The 17,223-nt window shown below is 38.5% G+C and overlaps 1 protein-coding gene across 2 annotated transcripts in view; it reads right to left on the bottom strand.

Annotated features, from left to right (window-relative positions):
* Positions 1–17,223, bottom strand: part of ldb2a (LIM domain binding 2a) — a 123,435-nt gene that overhangs the window by 9,016 nt on the left and 97,196 nt on the right. The window contains exons 5-8 of one of the 2 annotated variants that reach the window (XM_037675154.1): positions 16,812–16,895; positions 10,423–10,546; positions 8,691–8,744; positions 7,389–7,537 (exon numbers count right to left, since the gene is read on the bottom strand). In XM_037675154.1, the coding sequence (XP_037531082.1) occupies positions 7,389–7,537; positions 8,691–8,744; positions 10,423–10,546; positions 16,812–16,895 (411 nt within the window). The remainder of the gene's footprint in view (positions 1–7,388; positions 7,538–8,690; positions 8,745–10,422; positions 10,547–16,811; positions 16,896–17,223) is intronic. The other variant, XM_037675155.1, reaches the window with a different exon arrangement.

The raw sequence follows: 17,223 nt of genomic DNA, 5'->3' as shown, positions 1-17,223 counted from the left end.
ACAACAACAATAATATCAAAGCCGTGGTCAAATGCAGAAGTGCAGGTGTTGTTGTGCTTGGTGGCCGACGAAAAAAGTCAAAGCGAGCTAGATGGAGGATTGGAGGGTGGTTTGGACACGACTACTGCTCTACTTGAACCATTTATAGAAGATGGTGAGTGTTTTCTAACTTTAAACATATTGTAAATTACTCATCCCATCGGTTCTGAACATATTTTTAACTAACAAAAGAGGCTGACGCCATAATAGTACAACGTCGGTGCTACGATGCTAAGCTAATTTGCATAAATGCTAACTGTCCTCCGGTCCCGTTTCTCACTGTATTTTATCCAGAACGTCTTTCAGCGCGTGATGGTTCATCTCTAAACTCCACATTAAACCCTCCAAGCCTCCTGGCTCCTGCTCCTGCTCCATCAGAGGAGTCTGCACCTGACAGGTCTCCATCACAGCCCAGCTGCACCTCACAGAGCAGCACAACGCTGCAGCTTCTGTGCTCGGTAAGAACAGATGCAACATGTTCCACATCACTTTATTTGTGCCGATAAGGACTTGATTTATTTTATTTTTAAAGTAAAAAACTAAAATGTTGAATAAATACTGAATTGGGATGAAATTATGTACACAGGGTCCCAGTTACAGACAACAAAACGTAAAATAAAAACAGTAATAAGATCTAAGATATGAACTAAGAAAAATATCAACTAAAAAACATCTACTAATAAAACACTAAGCACTAATAGCAGTAAACAATCAAAACAATACGTCAAACAGCAACATGAACTTGAGTTTGTGCAGCCTCATGAATATATAACACTGTGAAGAATCACATCATGTAGCTGCTGATCAGTTTCATGTTGCTGCTGATCTGTTTCATGTTGCTGCTGATCTGTTTCATGTTGCTGTGTTCATTCGTGCTCGTCTGTTCACACAGACTCATGTCCGTGCTGCTGTTCTGCGTATTGTGTTTAATTTTTTTATGCTATTAGAGCTTATATTTTTAGTTGATGTTTTTATTAGTTCATATCTTAGATCTTATTACTGTTTTTCTTTTATATTTTATTGTTGGATGTAACTGGGACCCTGTGAACATAATTTTGATCCACCACATGGACCACATGTGGTGCGAATGACAAAGAATATCTGCATCTGTGTAATACTTTCTGATTCATATATCCATTATTATCATTTTCATTATTTTTAAATCAATTTATTTTTCATTTTCTTATTTGATCAGTTTATTATTATTAATATATCTATTATAGCTGTTAGCAGCACCTTTCTTTGTTTCATGCATTTATTCAAAAACAGTATGTAGCTTGAATTAACCACCTGTTTCTTCTTTCTAGTGAAGAGAAAGAGAAAAGAGTCCAGTAAAGAAAAGTCTTATTTCATCACTGAATGAACATGAAGAACTGAACCGGACACAGCAGGAACAACACTTGTGTCTTCTTCTGGATGAAGCCCGTGAGACGAGGGACAGACACAATCATTAGTTGGACGCAGTAGTTTTTATTTTTGTACATTTTTCACTTCTTACTTTTCCTATTAAAAATTTTTTTTCTTAAGTGGTGTCCTTGAACATTAAATTTCCTAAACAAATTTTACAATGTTAAGTTCATATAGTGTTTGTTTAAATTCATACTGGAAGTTGAGAAGAATTTCCAATTGCATTTGATCTTTAATGGATCCTAAGAAAAGATTACTAGTATCTGCTCAACTGTTATTATGTTATAAATGTTTTGGTTCTAGGATGAAGTGACACAAAAACAGTCAAAAATTCAGAAAGGACAGTTATCAGTTATTGGCCATACAACTGTGGCCTGAGAGATTCAGCTGAAAGTCCTGGTGCACCTTTTATTTGAACCTGCAGAGATTAGAACAGCTGATCTGAAGCAAACAGGCAGGAGTTCACCTGAACTGACCACTCCTGCTGTGTTTGATGGTCTCCTCCTTCGCCACCCGTCCATCCATCCATCCATCCATCCATCCATCCATCCTCTTCTGCTTCAGGGTTGTGGGAGCAGCATCTTCACCAGGGAGGCACAGACATGAACAGCCTCCTCTTCAACTCTTCTAGGACCCCATGGTGTTCACAGACCAACTGACTATTTATTAATTAATATCCTGATGCTGCTCAATAATCCAGGTAGAAAAATCTAAAAAGTTAAGTCTGGTCCTCTGGACATTCACAAAACAAACAATACAGTTCATAATAAATAAACTAAATGTTTTTTGTTAGTTTTGTTTTTTGAATGTCCAGAGGACCAGACTTAACTTTTTTAGATTAATAAGTAATAAATGTATGTTTTAATTTAATGAAAGACAAATCTTTAAAATTCAAGGACAAAATTTAATCTAATTGTTTTCAAGTCTGTATCTTATTGTAAAAGCAGTTTCAAAGATTACAGCACAGTGTGATGTTTTGCAATTTTAACATGAACCTTGTGCATATCTGCAAATAATAAAAGTGAAGATATTTTTAATACATCTTTATTGTAAAAATCTATACTAAAATGAAAAACACATGGGTTTAAAGCAGCAGGGAAGGCAGTAAGGTAGGATTATGAATCAGGTCTAAAGTTACAGCTCATGAGGTGCTCCATTAGAGCATGACATCTTTTCCACAACATCGTGTGACAAAACCTTCAGGGTGTTCTTCTTCTAATACGTTTGGTGGTGGCTAGTAAGTAGCTTAAGGGAGCACTACCGCCACCAGGTGGTAAGACGAGTTGGATTCTAGTCCCCGCCTACAGAGCTGGTCCAGAAATGTACATGGAAACACAACAGACCCGAACCGATCTGAACCAACCCGAACTGATCTGATCCGCTCTGTGACAGTGGAAAAGGGGCATTAGAGTCTGGTGAAAACCTCATTAGTGCAAATCCTCCAGTCTGACCACCAGAGGTCCATGTTGCTCGCTCCACAAACACCCACCAACCACCTTCCTTCTTCCTCTTACCTCTGGTAACCCCCCCACCCACCCCTCACTGAGGCGAGGGTCCACTCATTATTATTAGACTCACGTAGGCTTGTGTTCAGCCACAAACGAACAACTTCTCAGACAAAGACAGCAGGCGTACAACATATGTAAGCAGCAAGTTACCAGCCACGCTGCCTGTCTTGTCAGGTGAATGAGCCGAATTCAGCTGATGTGTGTGGGTGGATAGGTGGTGGTGTTGGGGGGGGAGGATGTGAAGGAGGAGGGGGCTGGGGTGGAGGCTGTATACAGATATGGGTGATAATGAGAGCTGGCACAGAGCCACGCTGCTTTTCAGAGAGAAAACAATTTGCTGCGTGTGTATGTGCACAAAATATACGTTGTGTGTGTGAGATGGAGGGAATAAAGGCAAACGAACAGCTCCATCCGAACTGGAGGTGACCAGCAGTTTGCTCCTTATTCAGACCTAAAAAAATTAAACTAGAAGAACAATTCTTCAAGGAACGCAGGTTTTTAAACACGTGTCTGTTTAACTCGCGGCTATTCCTAAAAGGCGTTTTATTTGTTTTTCAGTCTGTATTCACTTTTGAAATACTACAGATATTTTGTTAAATACAGGTAACTTTTGGTAACTTAAATGACCTGGTATAAGTTGGATCAAAGTATTGATTTTGCTGAAAAAATTAAACTGAAACGATCACCAATTGTCTCCAACGCCAGCTACTTTGCTTCTTTTGTGCACGCACCACTCCTTACGAAAGACACTTCCTGGGTGAGCACAATCAAAGCCGAGATTAAATTGTCTTTCGGAACAAATTAACAGTATTATGGGTATAATTTCAGGGAGGATGGACAGCTGTACTGTACACACTGTATAGAAAACCATTAGCACCCCTTAAATTTCTCATTAAACTGAATTAAAGCTGATGAAAAAACATTAATGCCAACCAGAGAGCCTTTAATGTGAACAAATTTCTTTTATGTTTGGTATCAGCACACCTTTTCTGCTGCACTGAAATGATGTGTGCTCAGGAACAGCGGAGTGCGGCAGCACAACAGTAAATTGGATGCTGTGGAGTAAATGTAATACAGCGTGTGTATAATGAGCAGTGCATGGTATAAGAATAGAGCCTCTGCAGACAGCATCAAATCCTCAAGGGGAGAGCCTGGCTGCTTAGGAGGCTGTTTAACCTTTAAGTATGTTGGGCAACCTTTTACAAAGACATGTAGCCAAACCAGTCATTTTGACCCTGAAACAAACTACAAGACAAGATGTAAAAAATGATGTTTAATTGTTTTTTACATTTGTTTAATCATAACATCCTAACCGTTACTGTAGGCGTTGCAACAATTATATGTTAGGGGGCCGTGTCCCCCTCACATTTGGTAAATATCAATTTGGACACCCCCCCCCACACACACACACGCACACACATTTACCATGAAATATCAGTTTACCCAGCGCAGTTTCTATTTCTTCGTGAACGAATCCATTCCACTTGATTACGGTAACAGGAGAATACTCAAACCACTAAAATCCACTCCGGGTTTTCCTGGTTACCTAGAACAACTCACCACCCAGCATGCAGTGTTTCTCCTTGATCACTTGACAGGGCGCAGGGGGTGACACCCACAGACATATTGAGACACCCATATGGAGTATGGAGACACCTCTGTGTTGCATGCTAGCTAGCGCTACTTAGTGCTGGCAGTTGTTGACCGGGGTGGGGGACTGTGGTTGGAAACCTTACTCTCACTCAAATCCAGAGTGCTCGATTACAACAACCTTCACAGCTGGGCTGTATTTGTGTATGACCCCTGTTTAAAGGTGAAAAATGTACAAAAAGCAACATTTCACCTAGGATCGTTTTACTTCGATTCCAGACATTTAAAGCGTGTTTCTCACCATGTTTGTGGAAATTCAGTTGTGGGGTTTTAAAGACATTTAGGTTGCGTGACAGAAGAAACCAACTTCACCGTGGTCTCTATTCACACGAGGAGAGCTGTTGGTCAGGCTACTTGTTGTGTCGTGCTCTCTAAAATAGTTGAGTCAAGAGTTTACTTATGCAGGTAAACGTATGTTTAACAACCCGCTAAAATATACCAGAATGCAGGAAATGGCATCTACATTATTAAAAATTTTATGGGCAAGGTCCCCAGTCCCCCCACCAGTGTACCCCCCACCCCCCACACACATTAAAAATACTTCTAATGCCAATGTGTAGACGCCGTCAACACAAAACATCTGTTCACCTGTTTACATTAAAAATAATAATTTTAAATGCCATAATACAGTAAGTTGCTTATTTCTTTAGAGACTAAACTTCAACTTAAAGTTTTTTTTAACTTATTATTATTTAAAACCAGTTAAATTAAAAAAAGTAATCATGAATAAAACCTAAAAAAATTGCTAATTGGTCTTTTAGTTTTCAACGTATGGTACCGTCATTTAATTGTGACAACATGGAGAACTGTAAAAAATAAAATAAAATCATCAAGTAATAAACAAACTGCACAATATTGTTATTATATTAATGGTTATTGTGCCTTAATTTAAAAAAAAAAAAGTGAGGAAACTTTATGAACGCCTACTATCAGATGTGTTTGTTTACCGACAGAAACAGCCGAAGTGACTGAAAATAAGTCAACAAAGGAGACATCCAAGGAAGTTATGGGATGTTATTTTGATGTACTGGAACGTGTTTAATCTAAGATTTGTTGAATAAAGTAAGCGGTTTAAAGAGCTTTGTTTACATTGAGTGTGTACCTGCATTTCAAAACTGCAGATCAGTATATCTGGAAAACTTCATGATTTATTTATTTCATACAGCAGCATTTGTTAGAGTTCAGGGTAGCCTTTTATTTTTGTTTTTACAGTTTGCATCGACTACATTTAGGTTTGTATAACAAAAAAAAAAAGTGTTATGTCATCGTTATATGCTATTTGTGGTGTTATTTAAAACGCTGAGACAAGATCTAATTATATAATTATTATTATTATGTTGATAACTGATATAATCTATCATATTTCATATTATATTGATCTATTATATATTAATACACTATTTGGCGTTCGTTTAGTGTATATCTTAGATCCTTATTTAGGTTATTTTTATACTTTATAGTTTGCTGTTTTTGGGTGTAACTGGGACCCAGTGTACATTAATCATTTCGTTCCACCTCATGTACCACATGTGATGGAAATGACAATAAAATTGACTTGAACTTAATACAATATGATTAGATTATTATGATAAGGATCATATTTTATTGTCCTCCTTGGGAAGATGGTTTGGAACTAAATGATGTCTCCACCAAAAACAAACAAAAAAACACAAATAAATAACTTAACTTAAAAATTATAAATATAGTTTACAGGTATGATTCACTGAACAATTTCCATTTTATATAAATACATGGTTGATGGTTTAATCATCTTAGTTTAAATTGTTTTTTGTTGTCTTTTTGCTACAAAATAAATTGATTCTTAAACTATAAACTTTCCTATAAAAACTTAAGTACATAAGTTTATTTAATCCTTTATTTATCTTTTGTTTAATTTTATAAAACAGACTGTATAAAACTAGTGTTTCTATTAATCATATTAGCGTCAGTATGAACCAGACTCACCTGCTTCAGGGATTCAAACCCGCACACGCCACATTTACTCGACCCAACAGTTGAAACTGGAGATGACTTTTTAAAATGGGAACTTTTTTTATCTTACTTATTTTATTTTCATAACTTTTCCTCCTGACACGATACCCGAGTAAAGATGCATTTTGCCACCAGTCCTCTTGGGCAGTGTTTGAGTTCACTGCCTTGCTCAAAGGCATGCTCAGCTCAGTGGCAAAGTGTCACTTTAACCGCCCACACAATTCCATTTGCTCCAGAGACAAACTTTTTTTTTCATCCTCCGGGCTATGTCCGCCTGGATGAGCAACCAGGTCTACGGGTTCTTGTAAACATATATGTTCCGATAAGAACGACTCAGAATTACAGGGAGAACATTAAAGAGGAGGAACGATAGTTAATGACAAAACAACCTGCAGCAGAGCTACTCTTTAATTGACTTCCTTCATTTCCTTTAAAAATGTTTTTTGTAGTATTTGCTGCTTTGATCATTCATAATGTCATTTGTGTCACTCGTTTCTTTTTGCTTTTACAAAAGTCCCCTGAGGTTTCCTCGTCCCACCACACACACATTTCAGTGCGTTTTCTAACCTCTTTCTACTGGAGCCTCTTTCTTCCATTCGTGCAAATAAATTAAACTTTAATAGCTGTGATCCCATTAGGAATTTCTGGTGCTTGTTTGTAACCCCGCAAACAGTCGAGTGCAGGTACACAAAACAATTAAAGCTGCGTTGAAAGCTACTTTGGATAAAAGTGATGGCTAAATATGAATAGAAAGTAAATAAAAGAGGCAAACCGAGAGGAGCTGATGCTTACAGGTACCTGACTGGAGAGGCTGAAGTTGGTGGCGGGACTGCGCTTCTTGCCGGCGGCGGTGCCCACGCTGCTGTTGGCGCTGCTGTTCGAGTTCTTCCGTTTCCTCCTCTTCGTGGTCGTCTGTCGGGCAGGCTCAGCTTTGGCGCGACCAGCAAAGAGAAACAGAGGCCGAGAACATAACGCATACAGACGGAGGCAAGGTGTACGGGTGTGCGCAGTGCGTGCATGTGAGAAAAAACACGTAAGAAACATGCAGAAAAATAGATCACGATGTTTAAATACTGCAAAATGCATGCAGAGAACACACACAGTGACGCAGGCATGTTAGAGTTTCTATACAACAGCAATGCATGCTTTGTCTGCAGAGGCGAAGCCACACAAGCGTTAAAGAGCCGCGTTTCATTTGCATAAATGCTCAACAACGAACCCTGATGTTTAACGGGACGATGTTTCTCAACAGAACCAAACTAAAGCTGCTCTGCAAAGGTTCAGAATCCTGAACATACTTGTATACTGTGCACGTTTGTCTTGTAGTTTTCTTTACTGTGTTCTATAGGCAGGCTGTAACTAGGCCCGTCGCGATAAACAATAAATCAATTAATCGCATGATAAATGAAAATGAGGTTGATCATTTTCATTTATCAGCTTTATCGTTTCTTAATGTCTCTCTCTTTCTACTGAAGACACTGGATGACAAAAGGCTCAGGTGCTCTTCACTGGCCCCTCGCTTTCTCTTTAAGATCTGGTTTAACCGTCCGAAATTGCGTTTTTGGATCGTTAAAAGCAGCTAAGCTGAGAAGCTAAGCTACGAGCTAAGCTAACAGGCTGACCTCGGGAAAAAAACAGACTTGTCAAAGTTCCAAAATTCACGGTTGAAACTTGTGCATTCGTCTAAAAAGATGTTTTGAGAGACAGCCCATGTCACGTCAAGGGGCATCCCTCCCATTTTTCTTAAAGAGACGCGCTGCTCGCTCCCTCACTATCCATCATTCGGTTCAAACAGTCTTATACTGCCATCCAGTGGTCAAAAAGGGTACTACACACAAAATTAAACGACATTTCTTCTTAAATTTGACAAACAATATTATCGTTTATCACAATAATTTCTGAGACAATTAATCGCCCAGCAAAATGTGTTATCGTGACAGGCCTAGCTGAAACATGCAAACCACATGACACACTGTTAACAGTCCTCTGAGCATCCATGATGAGCGTGCACGTAAAAATGTATGTCAGTCCAGTCCAAAGAGCACCCGAGCTGCCATGCAGGACTTTGGACAGAAAGCAGCGTAAGAAAGATACCTTTTTTGTGATTTGTGGGAAATATTTCTGTTTTGAAGTTCTGCGGGTGTCCAGCTGAAAGCGGAGCGGAAATCAGTTTTTAATTTTATGGAATGAGTTCTTAAACAAGTTAAAAGCCGAAGGAGATCAGTGGTGAAAACAGGAAGAAACACAAACGTGAACTTTTGTTGATTTTTTTTCCAAACGTAAGTAAAGGTGCAAATAAATCACAGTTTGAGCCGTTAAGATAATAAATACGAACAAGGGTTAAATAAAGATTTAAGTGATTAAAGTCTTTCACGTGTTTCTACAAAAGAATTTCCGTACATAATTTATGAATACAAGGTTTTGTAAATCCTGTCGACATTTGTTGGAAAACATTATTCCTTTTCATGTGAAGAGAGACCCGGCTAAGATCTTCACCACACGTCTGACAATGATCTTCTGAGGGAGATGTTCTCACGTTCAGCTGCAACAATCAGCACATTATGATACAAACAAAACTGAAACTGTAAATCCAAGGCTAAACAATGAAACGGACGTTTTATCAGAATCTCTTCATGTTTGATTCCCGACTTGACAGACGTGTGCGTAAAAAAACCCCACAATAAAAATAGGGCTATTGTGAGAGTCAATCATTTCTGTTATCCCACCGGTTTCCTTCAACGCTGAGCCGGTGACGCACTAAAATCGCTTTCATTTCCACCAAAAGAACTCATTAAAACATAAATACACCCGTGGCTTCCTTCCTGGCAAAATCCCAACCAGTTTCCAAACTGGAGAAGAATCGCAGGAAGAGGAGAATAACACACCACCAATAAGGAAAAGCTCAATTTCAGCTAAACTGCATGGATAGGTCAACACGTGTGTCAAAATATAGATAAATGACGAGAAATAACCTTTTTTTTTATATAACAGATCAACTCTCTGAGGAGCCGTATAAAACTAAATAGCTGCACATTATCTTAGATAAAGATAAAACACCATCATCCATAAAGAGTTTTCTCTCAGCTTATTCCTTGAGCACAAATAATGAACAAAAAGTCGTTATATATTCATAAAATGTTCTTTTTTCCTCTCTCACACAAACTGTGTTGTTTTTTTTATCTTTGAAGAATGTCATCAACGCTGGGGAGCCTCTGGCCGGGGGAGCTGGATCTACTCGTCTGATTATAGCCGGCACTCTTAATTAAAGTTACACAGGTCTGAGTCAAAGGCTTTTTGACTGGTGTTGGTTTTTAAAGACATCTCGTCACGCTTTGCTAAGCACTGCTGCAATTTGCAGCCACTCCAATGTGTCCCCCCCCAAAAAAAAGAAGCTCGGCTTACTCCCTCTCCGGCTTAAGACCGCACAGCCAATTTAAGCCCGGTACTTTTCAGAAACCACCGTACGAACATCAATCACCGGCGGCTGAGAGGCCTGTAAGATTGGCAGGGTTGAGATTCAAGAGGCAGGCTGAATTCTGATTATTTCATACACCTGACATACTTCAGGGATTATAATGTATAATGACAAATTTGGAAACGTAAATGATGCAATAAAAACAGACTGAGAGAAAATGTTAAATTCTTCCAAAGTGAGGGGCAGGCTGGAATTAAAAAGTTGTTTTAAGGCAAACATCTTTCTATTTACACCGTTTTTAATGTTCTGAAGTAATTCTGAAATTAATATATGTATTGAAAGAGAAAGTTCTTTCAGTCGTACTCGTTTCTTATGGTTCTGGAGTTTACTGATGAACGTGGAGGTCGTTACCTGGTGGAGCCACCATTCTCTGCCATTTCTGGAAGAGGCATGTCTTGAGACAGTCCCGGGGGCTGAGGTTGTAGGTCTTGTGCCGTGACATGAGCTCCTGCATCGGCTCCAGGATGACGCACAGCTGCAGACACAACACTGGTAACTGTTTTTATCACAGCAGAACAACCAAGTAAAAAAGACAAACTTTCTTGATACATATTTCAGTCAGAGGTTTATATGGACTCGAATCAAACCACTCCTGGTGGAACGATCAAACAGTGTAGCACTTCACTGATTTGTCTAACAAGGTTGAGTCAGGTCTTCTGGATGGATTCTTCTTTGTTGAAATATTTAGTCTTTTATTCAAAAGACCTTCAGTCTGAGGAGCTGCGACAAACTCAGTCTTATAAATAGCACCTTCTCAAGGTGGATCAACCAGTTTGCTGCTGACATCCAGAGGACCATCAGCCTAACGACCGATCGTTAGTGCCATGATGGCCGCTTGCTATTCACAGAGGGCTGAGTTATACTAGCAATAACAGCATTGTAAGAGGGGGACAGTTGGACACGGAGGCTCCGCCCCTGTTTAATGATTGACAGTTTCTCTTCACAAAGATGGCCTCCTTCACTCCTCTCTCAAACCATCGTTCCTCTCTGTCCAGGATGTGAACATCTTCATCCCTGAAAGAGTGTGGTTAAGATGTAACTAAGGAAGGGACATTTATAGTGAGTGTATGGGTAAATTTAAAGATGTACTGTAAATGTTTTATAATCATTCTATACATACATAAAAGAACAACTGAATTTTTTCATGTAATGTAAAAAAGAAAGACATTTACGTTCTTTATAAGTGTATGTAAACTTCTGACTACAACTGTATGATCCACAATGTGATTTTTGAGAATCTATATAGAAAGTTCATGTTTTAACTGCAACCAAAACATAGATTCACAGAGAAAGATGAACACGATGCTACATAGTAAATAATAAAAAGCTATTAAAGAGCAACAATTCTTAGATCGTTACATGTTATAAAATACTTATTTATGTAGACGCAGGTTTGTCTTGAACCCTCAGGACAGTCTCTGTTAAAACTTTTTTTTTTTCTTTTAGTCCTAATAAAACCTGGAGAAAACTAAATCTGAGATGAACCAGCTGTCATATTAAATACATCAGGATTAACTAATCCACACATCTGGATTACGTCACCAGCTGTTCAGCTCGTTTTATTCAGGAGCAGATGATTGTTGGAGAGGAATTGGCAGCTATGAGCCCGTCTTCACTAAACCGGTCACAGAAGAGATTAATGGAATCAAACTCCAAGTAAGACGCCCAGTTTAACTGTCTAAATAAAACTGTTTGTGTTAGGTTTAGTGTTTTACTACAATAAATAAAAATATTAAATTGCATATATGTGATTCAATTATTAGCTTTTTATTTATTTTATTTATTTTCACTTTTTTGCTTTGTGTGACCAACATAGCCAAAACAAATAAATAAATAAAATAAAACAAGGAGAGGAGCAGAATGGTCCTTTGTTGGATTAGATTTTAAAACGAACATTTCTGTTCAGCTGCATGTTGGAAAGTGGCCAAGGCCACCACTGGCCACCCCCTAGCTCCACCATTGTGCCTGATCTCATACTAGCAAAAAAACACAAAAACAACCCCCCTTTATTCTTCTACACTGTGCAACTCCTACCTTGTTCACTCCTACCCCTCTGAATATCTTGCACAAAAAACATTAAGGTTCATTTGTATTCCCTCTTCAATTCCAGCTCTGGAAAAACACTCATCTCTAAAACTACAAACATTCACTATTCAAATCTCTTAGCGACGGGGACACTGGCGTACTGCTTGGTCATTATTTTCTTTATTTGCACAGCCCATGAGTGGGTCAGGATATACGTTACTGTGCGGTACTTGTATTGTGTACTTGTACACACGCCATTCTCAGTGAAGCATCTTGAATCTTGCATACATACCTAAACTTATTTTAATTCAGTTTTTATTTTATTTTCTAGCAGCCCTCCTCATGATCAACTTTGTTGGCGCTCCTTTTATGAATCCATCCACCAGCTGTCAGAGTTGAAACCCTCGCACTCCTTTTTCCAATCCCTACAACCTCTGGTTGGGTTTGGCTTCTTCAGCAGATAAAAAAGTTGCCATCTCCTGCAACTATTTGCTGGAAAATCTCCCCAAACGGTACACAGAGTATTTGAAACATCCACAGCTCAGTTTATGAGCGTGGAGTGATTGGCGCAGGCCTCTGCAGCTTCATCGACTGCACGGTTAACTATGCAAATGGAAGATGAAAACTACTGCGGTGACAGGAGGCGTGAGTTTACTAAGTTGCTCAAGGGCACGCTCATAATCATTACTGAGAGAAAGGAGACTGTTAATCATGCGCTGCATGCTCAAATGATCTCATCTGACCTTCAGTTCCCCACCTCTCCTACTTTTCTGATATCAATTCTAATCAACGTGTTATTTTCATCTGGAGACGGCGTGCACAGCAGAATCAAAGGGACCACAGAGAACATTTGGAAGACGCATCATGTGAAGCACACCTACTGCTATTTGTGCAACAGCTTCGGAGGCATTTTACAACTTGCTAGACAACATTGGGAATCCTAGCAGAAGTGATGGATGCTCTCCAGGTTTAAAACAACCACGGAGTCAGCTGCTTACGCTAAATTACCCCACATAAACACAGCAATGCACGCTGCTTTCCCCCTGTTTTGATGCTTTGCCGCTAGAGGAAAAGTGAACATCCCTGTGGCAGACTAATCCAGTGTTCTCCTCTGATAGTTCCCTCCTGACACAGTAATATCCCTCCCCGGCTCAGCCAACAAGCCCTGGCTCTCTGCCTGAAAACAAGGGCTATTTTCAGGCTGAATAGTAGGAAGTCAGCGGCTCCGACACATGGAAAGGCTTAAACACGACCAGCGGAAAAGAAAGAGTGTGTGTTTGAGAGAAAGGCCAGTTCTAGCCCTCAGCCAGGAAACTGTCCGTCTCTTTTGGAAGGGCTGATAACCACTGGAAAAGCCTTTTCCAGAGACACATTATTGCTGCTTTAACGTGAGGAAAGGGTATATTTTACCTTGACAAGCTCTGATAAGAGCGGCAGAAAATATAATTTGCAAGCTGCTGAAAAACAGCAAGCACACATCTGTGTTTCCGAGCCAGAAGATCCAGACCTCCAGATAGAAAGAAATGATCACGCAAACTACCAGGAGCGTTCAAAACAGAATAAAATGTTGATTGGAAAATTACAAAATACACACAATTTCAGGAGATGTTTGAAAACAACCGCTTTAATTTCTGCATTTAAATGTGCGTCATCAGGAAGTGAAGCATAAAGATTTTTCTTTTCTCAACTCCGGACCATCAGAATAAGAAGAATTTAAAGCCTAATAGCTGTAGCGGATCATTCACCTCTTTTCAAGGCTCTCCATCGTCTTGTTCCTCCACATCACCCTGAAATGCTCCTACCTTACTTATCATCTCAAACTCTCCATCTCTGCTTTCCAGCTCTCCATCCATCAGCCAACCTGTCCACAATTAACCTGAGAGCAGTTCTCTTCCAGTTTCCATCCATCACCCTTTGTCTACAGTTTGAATTCAGTGGTTCCCAACACTGGTCCTTGCGGAACACCATCCTGCATGTTTTAGTTTTCTCTGCTCCAACATACCTGATTATTCTGGTTTAATTACTACTTCCTAAAGTTCGTCAGAAACCTGTTAATCATCCATTCATTCAAATCAGGCATGTTGAACCAGAGGAACAACTGAAACATGCAGGAGGTGTTCCTCAGGGACCAGGGTTGGGAACCACTGTTTTAAACTAACTCATCCCACTAACCAGTCCCACAAAACTGTTTGTTTCATCAAAGCTATGACATGTTTGATATTTTGATTTATTTATTTTGTTTATTTGATTGGTTTAAGTGTAATCTGTTCAATTGTCGTATCCGTCTGTTCTTATGTGGCGTCGTTGAATCTGTTGAGAAGCCCCAATAAATAAAATGCATTATTGATGGTACTTATTATAAACCTTGCAAGAAAAATTTGCACAATTTCATAAACTCTTGTATAATTTAAATGCAGTTAGAGTATGTATTGTGAATAACTGTCACCTACTACCACGTCAAATTTTAGCAGAATATATGCACAACTGATAGAGATAAAACCATTTTTATGTAAGCCAGGATCATTAAGCTCTGGCGGCCATCTTAAATCAGGTCGACTAAGTTATTATCAGCTGTAGAAGTACATTTAATTATTATTCTCTGAGAGTTTCACTGAAATATGTTAAGTGGTTCATAAAATATTTTGCTAACAGACAAACAAAATTGACTACAACAGTTAGTGCCAAGGTTTTTAAAAAAAATGTGTTGAGCTCAGAGTATTTGTTGAAGATGATGCTCAGCTACTACTTTACCAAGTTTTAGCTCAACATTTGTAAAATTGTCACATTTTTAGCAAGTTTGTGTTATTTGAAATCACTTAGCTGTGGCAGCCATTTTGAACTGGATGGAGTTGAAAACTAAATAATTGTAGATGTAAACTTGATGATTACTTTCTGAAAGTATCATTACAATTAATCCAGTGGTCAATGAGATGTTTTGCTAACAGACAGGGACAGAAGCGTTATCGCTCCGCCTCTGGGTGATGAAGAGCGAGGAAGAGGGAAACCTACAGAACCGACTTCTGTGAAGAAAATCTTTGTTGTGGAAAAACAAAAGCCCACTCCCTCGCCCCGTCTCCGTGTTCCTCTGCACTTGGTTATAAAAAGCAGTGGAGGGACCGTTCGCTGATTCACGCCATTTCACAATTATGAGTCTCAACAGGGAGCGTTCATTAACGTTATGCTAATTTTCTGTATCCAATTAATTCTTTCCTCTCCTCGGCTCCTTCTTGTTCCCCTGTTTGGAAATTGCAGCTGTCAGTCAACTGCTTGGATTGAAGAACACAAACAAAACTGTGAAATATTAATGAACGTCTTCAATAGGCTCAATTTTTATAGCATTTTATAAATTAAATAAACTTTATGTATATTTTAAAGTTAAAAAGGATTGTTCTTTACATAATTTTAGACGTACTGTTAAAATGACACACACAAAAAATATTTAAATTGGTGCACAATAAAAAGGAAAAACGAGAAGTGGATTCAAGAAAGAACAAAATAGATGTGGAAAATAAATTTAACATTAAAAACCCCGAGAGCTTCAATGCAGAGCATGAAATGCAGATTGACGAGGAGAACATTGAACACGACAAAGCATGAATATTTAACAGAATACAAACGTTACACCGTCTAAAAATTACATTTAAATTAAAAAAACTATTAATGGATGGATGGCTGGATAACTACTACAACAACAATTAAAAAAAAGTAAACAATAGTCATCTATACTAAACCTTTCCCCCTAAAAAACAGAAATAGTAAATTCCCTCATCTTAAATACATTATCATCTTCACAAAAATGTACCTTTACATTTTAATCCCCAGTTAAGTTAGATATTTAATCTTTTGTAAAACCAAATACTGATTTCTTAGTTTTCTCTACTATATTCTGTAAAATATAGTTTATTGTATAAATAGTATTAGGAAATTATATTTAACATTTGTTGTAACTGGGTAAATTTTTAATATATATATATATATTGTTATTAATATATTATATTATTCTCCTCTTAATAAAAACATAAATGACTGAATCAAGTCAGATTTAGACAGTTACATTAATACCCTGAAGGCAATTCATTTTTACAAATCACAGATTTACACAAACACACACGCACGCACGCACGCACGCACGCACGCACGCACGCACGCACGCACGCACACACTCAAATACCTATAAATATGAATACACCTTTAGAGTCGGTCCAGAGAGGCTGTTAGAGTAAATGTTAAAAAGCTGGAGTGCATGAAAAGTGTGTTAGTAAGTTCATGGTAAGAGGGTTGATGGTTCAGTCCCGGGCTGTTCATCTAAATTGCTCCGGGGGCCACAGGCACTGAGAGCCAGCAGCTCAGGGGCCGGACATCCAGCAACTGAAGTCATTATGTCAATAAAACAAGTATTACAATTTGTTACCTTTAACATTTGTTTATTTTGATGCATTGAATCTAAAATGCAATAAACAAAACCCAGAACACACACGATTTTTTAAATTATATTTTATGAACTTATTGGTGGGCCGGACTGAAGTCACCTGTGGGCCAGAAGTGGCCCGCGGGCCTCCAGTTGAACAGCCCTGGTTTATTCTAATAAAAAAATAAAGTTTGTGCATTTAGAAACCTGACAACTGCTCCTCACTGTGATGAGATCAGAACTCAAACAAATGCAGACAGACGTAGACGTCCCCCCCCCACCCCTACCCCATACACACAGAACTTACCCTGAGGTAGTTGAGGGTGAAGTTGGTCAAACCCATGCGAGTGATGTTTTTGGACAGTTGTTCCAGCACCTGAGGGTCTTGTGCCTAAAGTCAAAGGAGCAAAAATTAAAATTAAATTAATAATAATAATAATATCTGGATGCATGCTCAATAATCTAAGTAAAAAAATCTAAAAAAGTAAAGTCTGGTCCTCTGGACATTCGAAAAACAAAACAAACAAAAAAGTATGAAACGTTTCTACTTTTGTGTTTTGTTTTTTGAATGTCCAGAGGACCAGACTTTACTTTTTTAGAGTAATAATAATAATTTATTAACCACACTGCTTTCACATAAATACTATATTTTATTTTTTATTTAACCTTTATAACAACAACAACAACAACAACAACAACAACAACAACAACAACAACAA

The sequence above is a fragment of the Nematolebias whitei genome, chromosome 4 (assembly GCF_014905685.2).
Source record: "Nematolebias whitei isolate Nwh7 chromosome 4, NemWhi1, whole genome shotgun sequence".
Classification (NCBI taxonomy): domain Eukaryota; kingdom Metazoa; phylum Chordata; class Actinopteri; order Cyprinodontiformes; family Rivulidae; genus Nematolebias; species Nematolebias whitei.
This window is presented reverse-complemented; position numbering and strand designations above follow the sequence as displayed.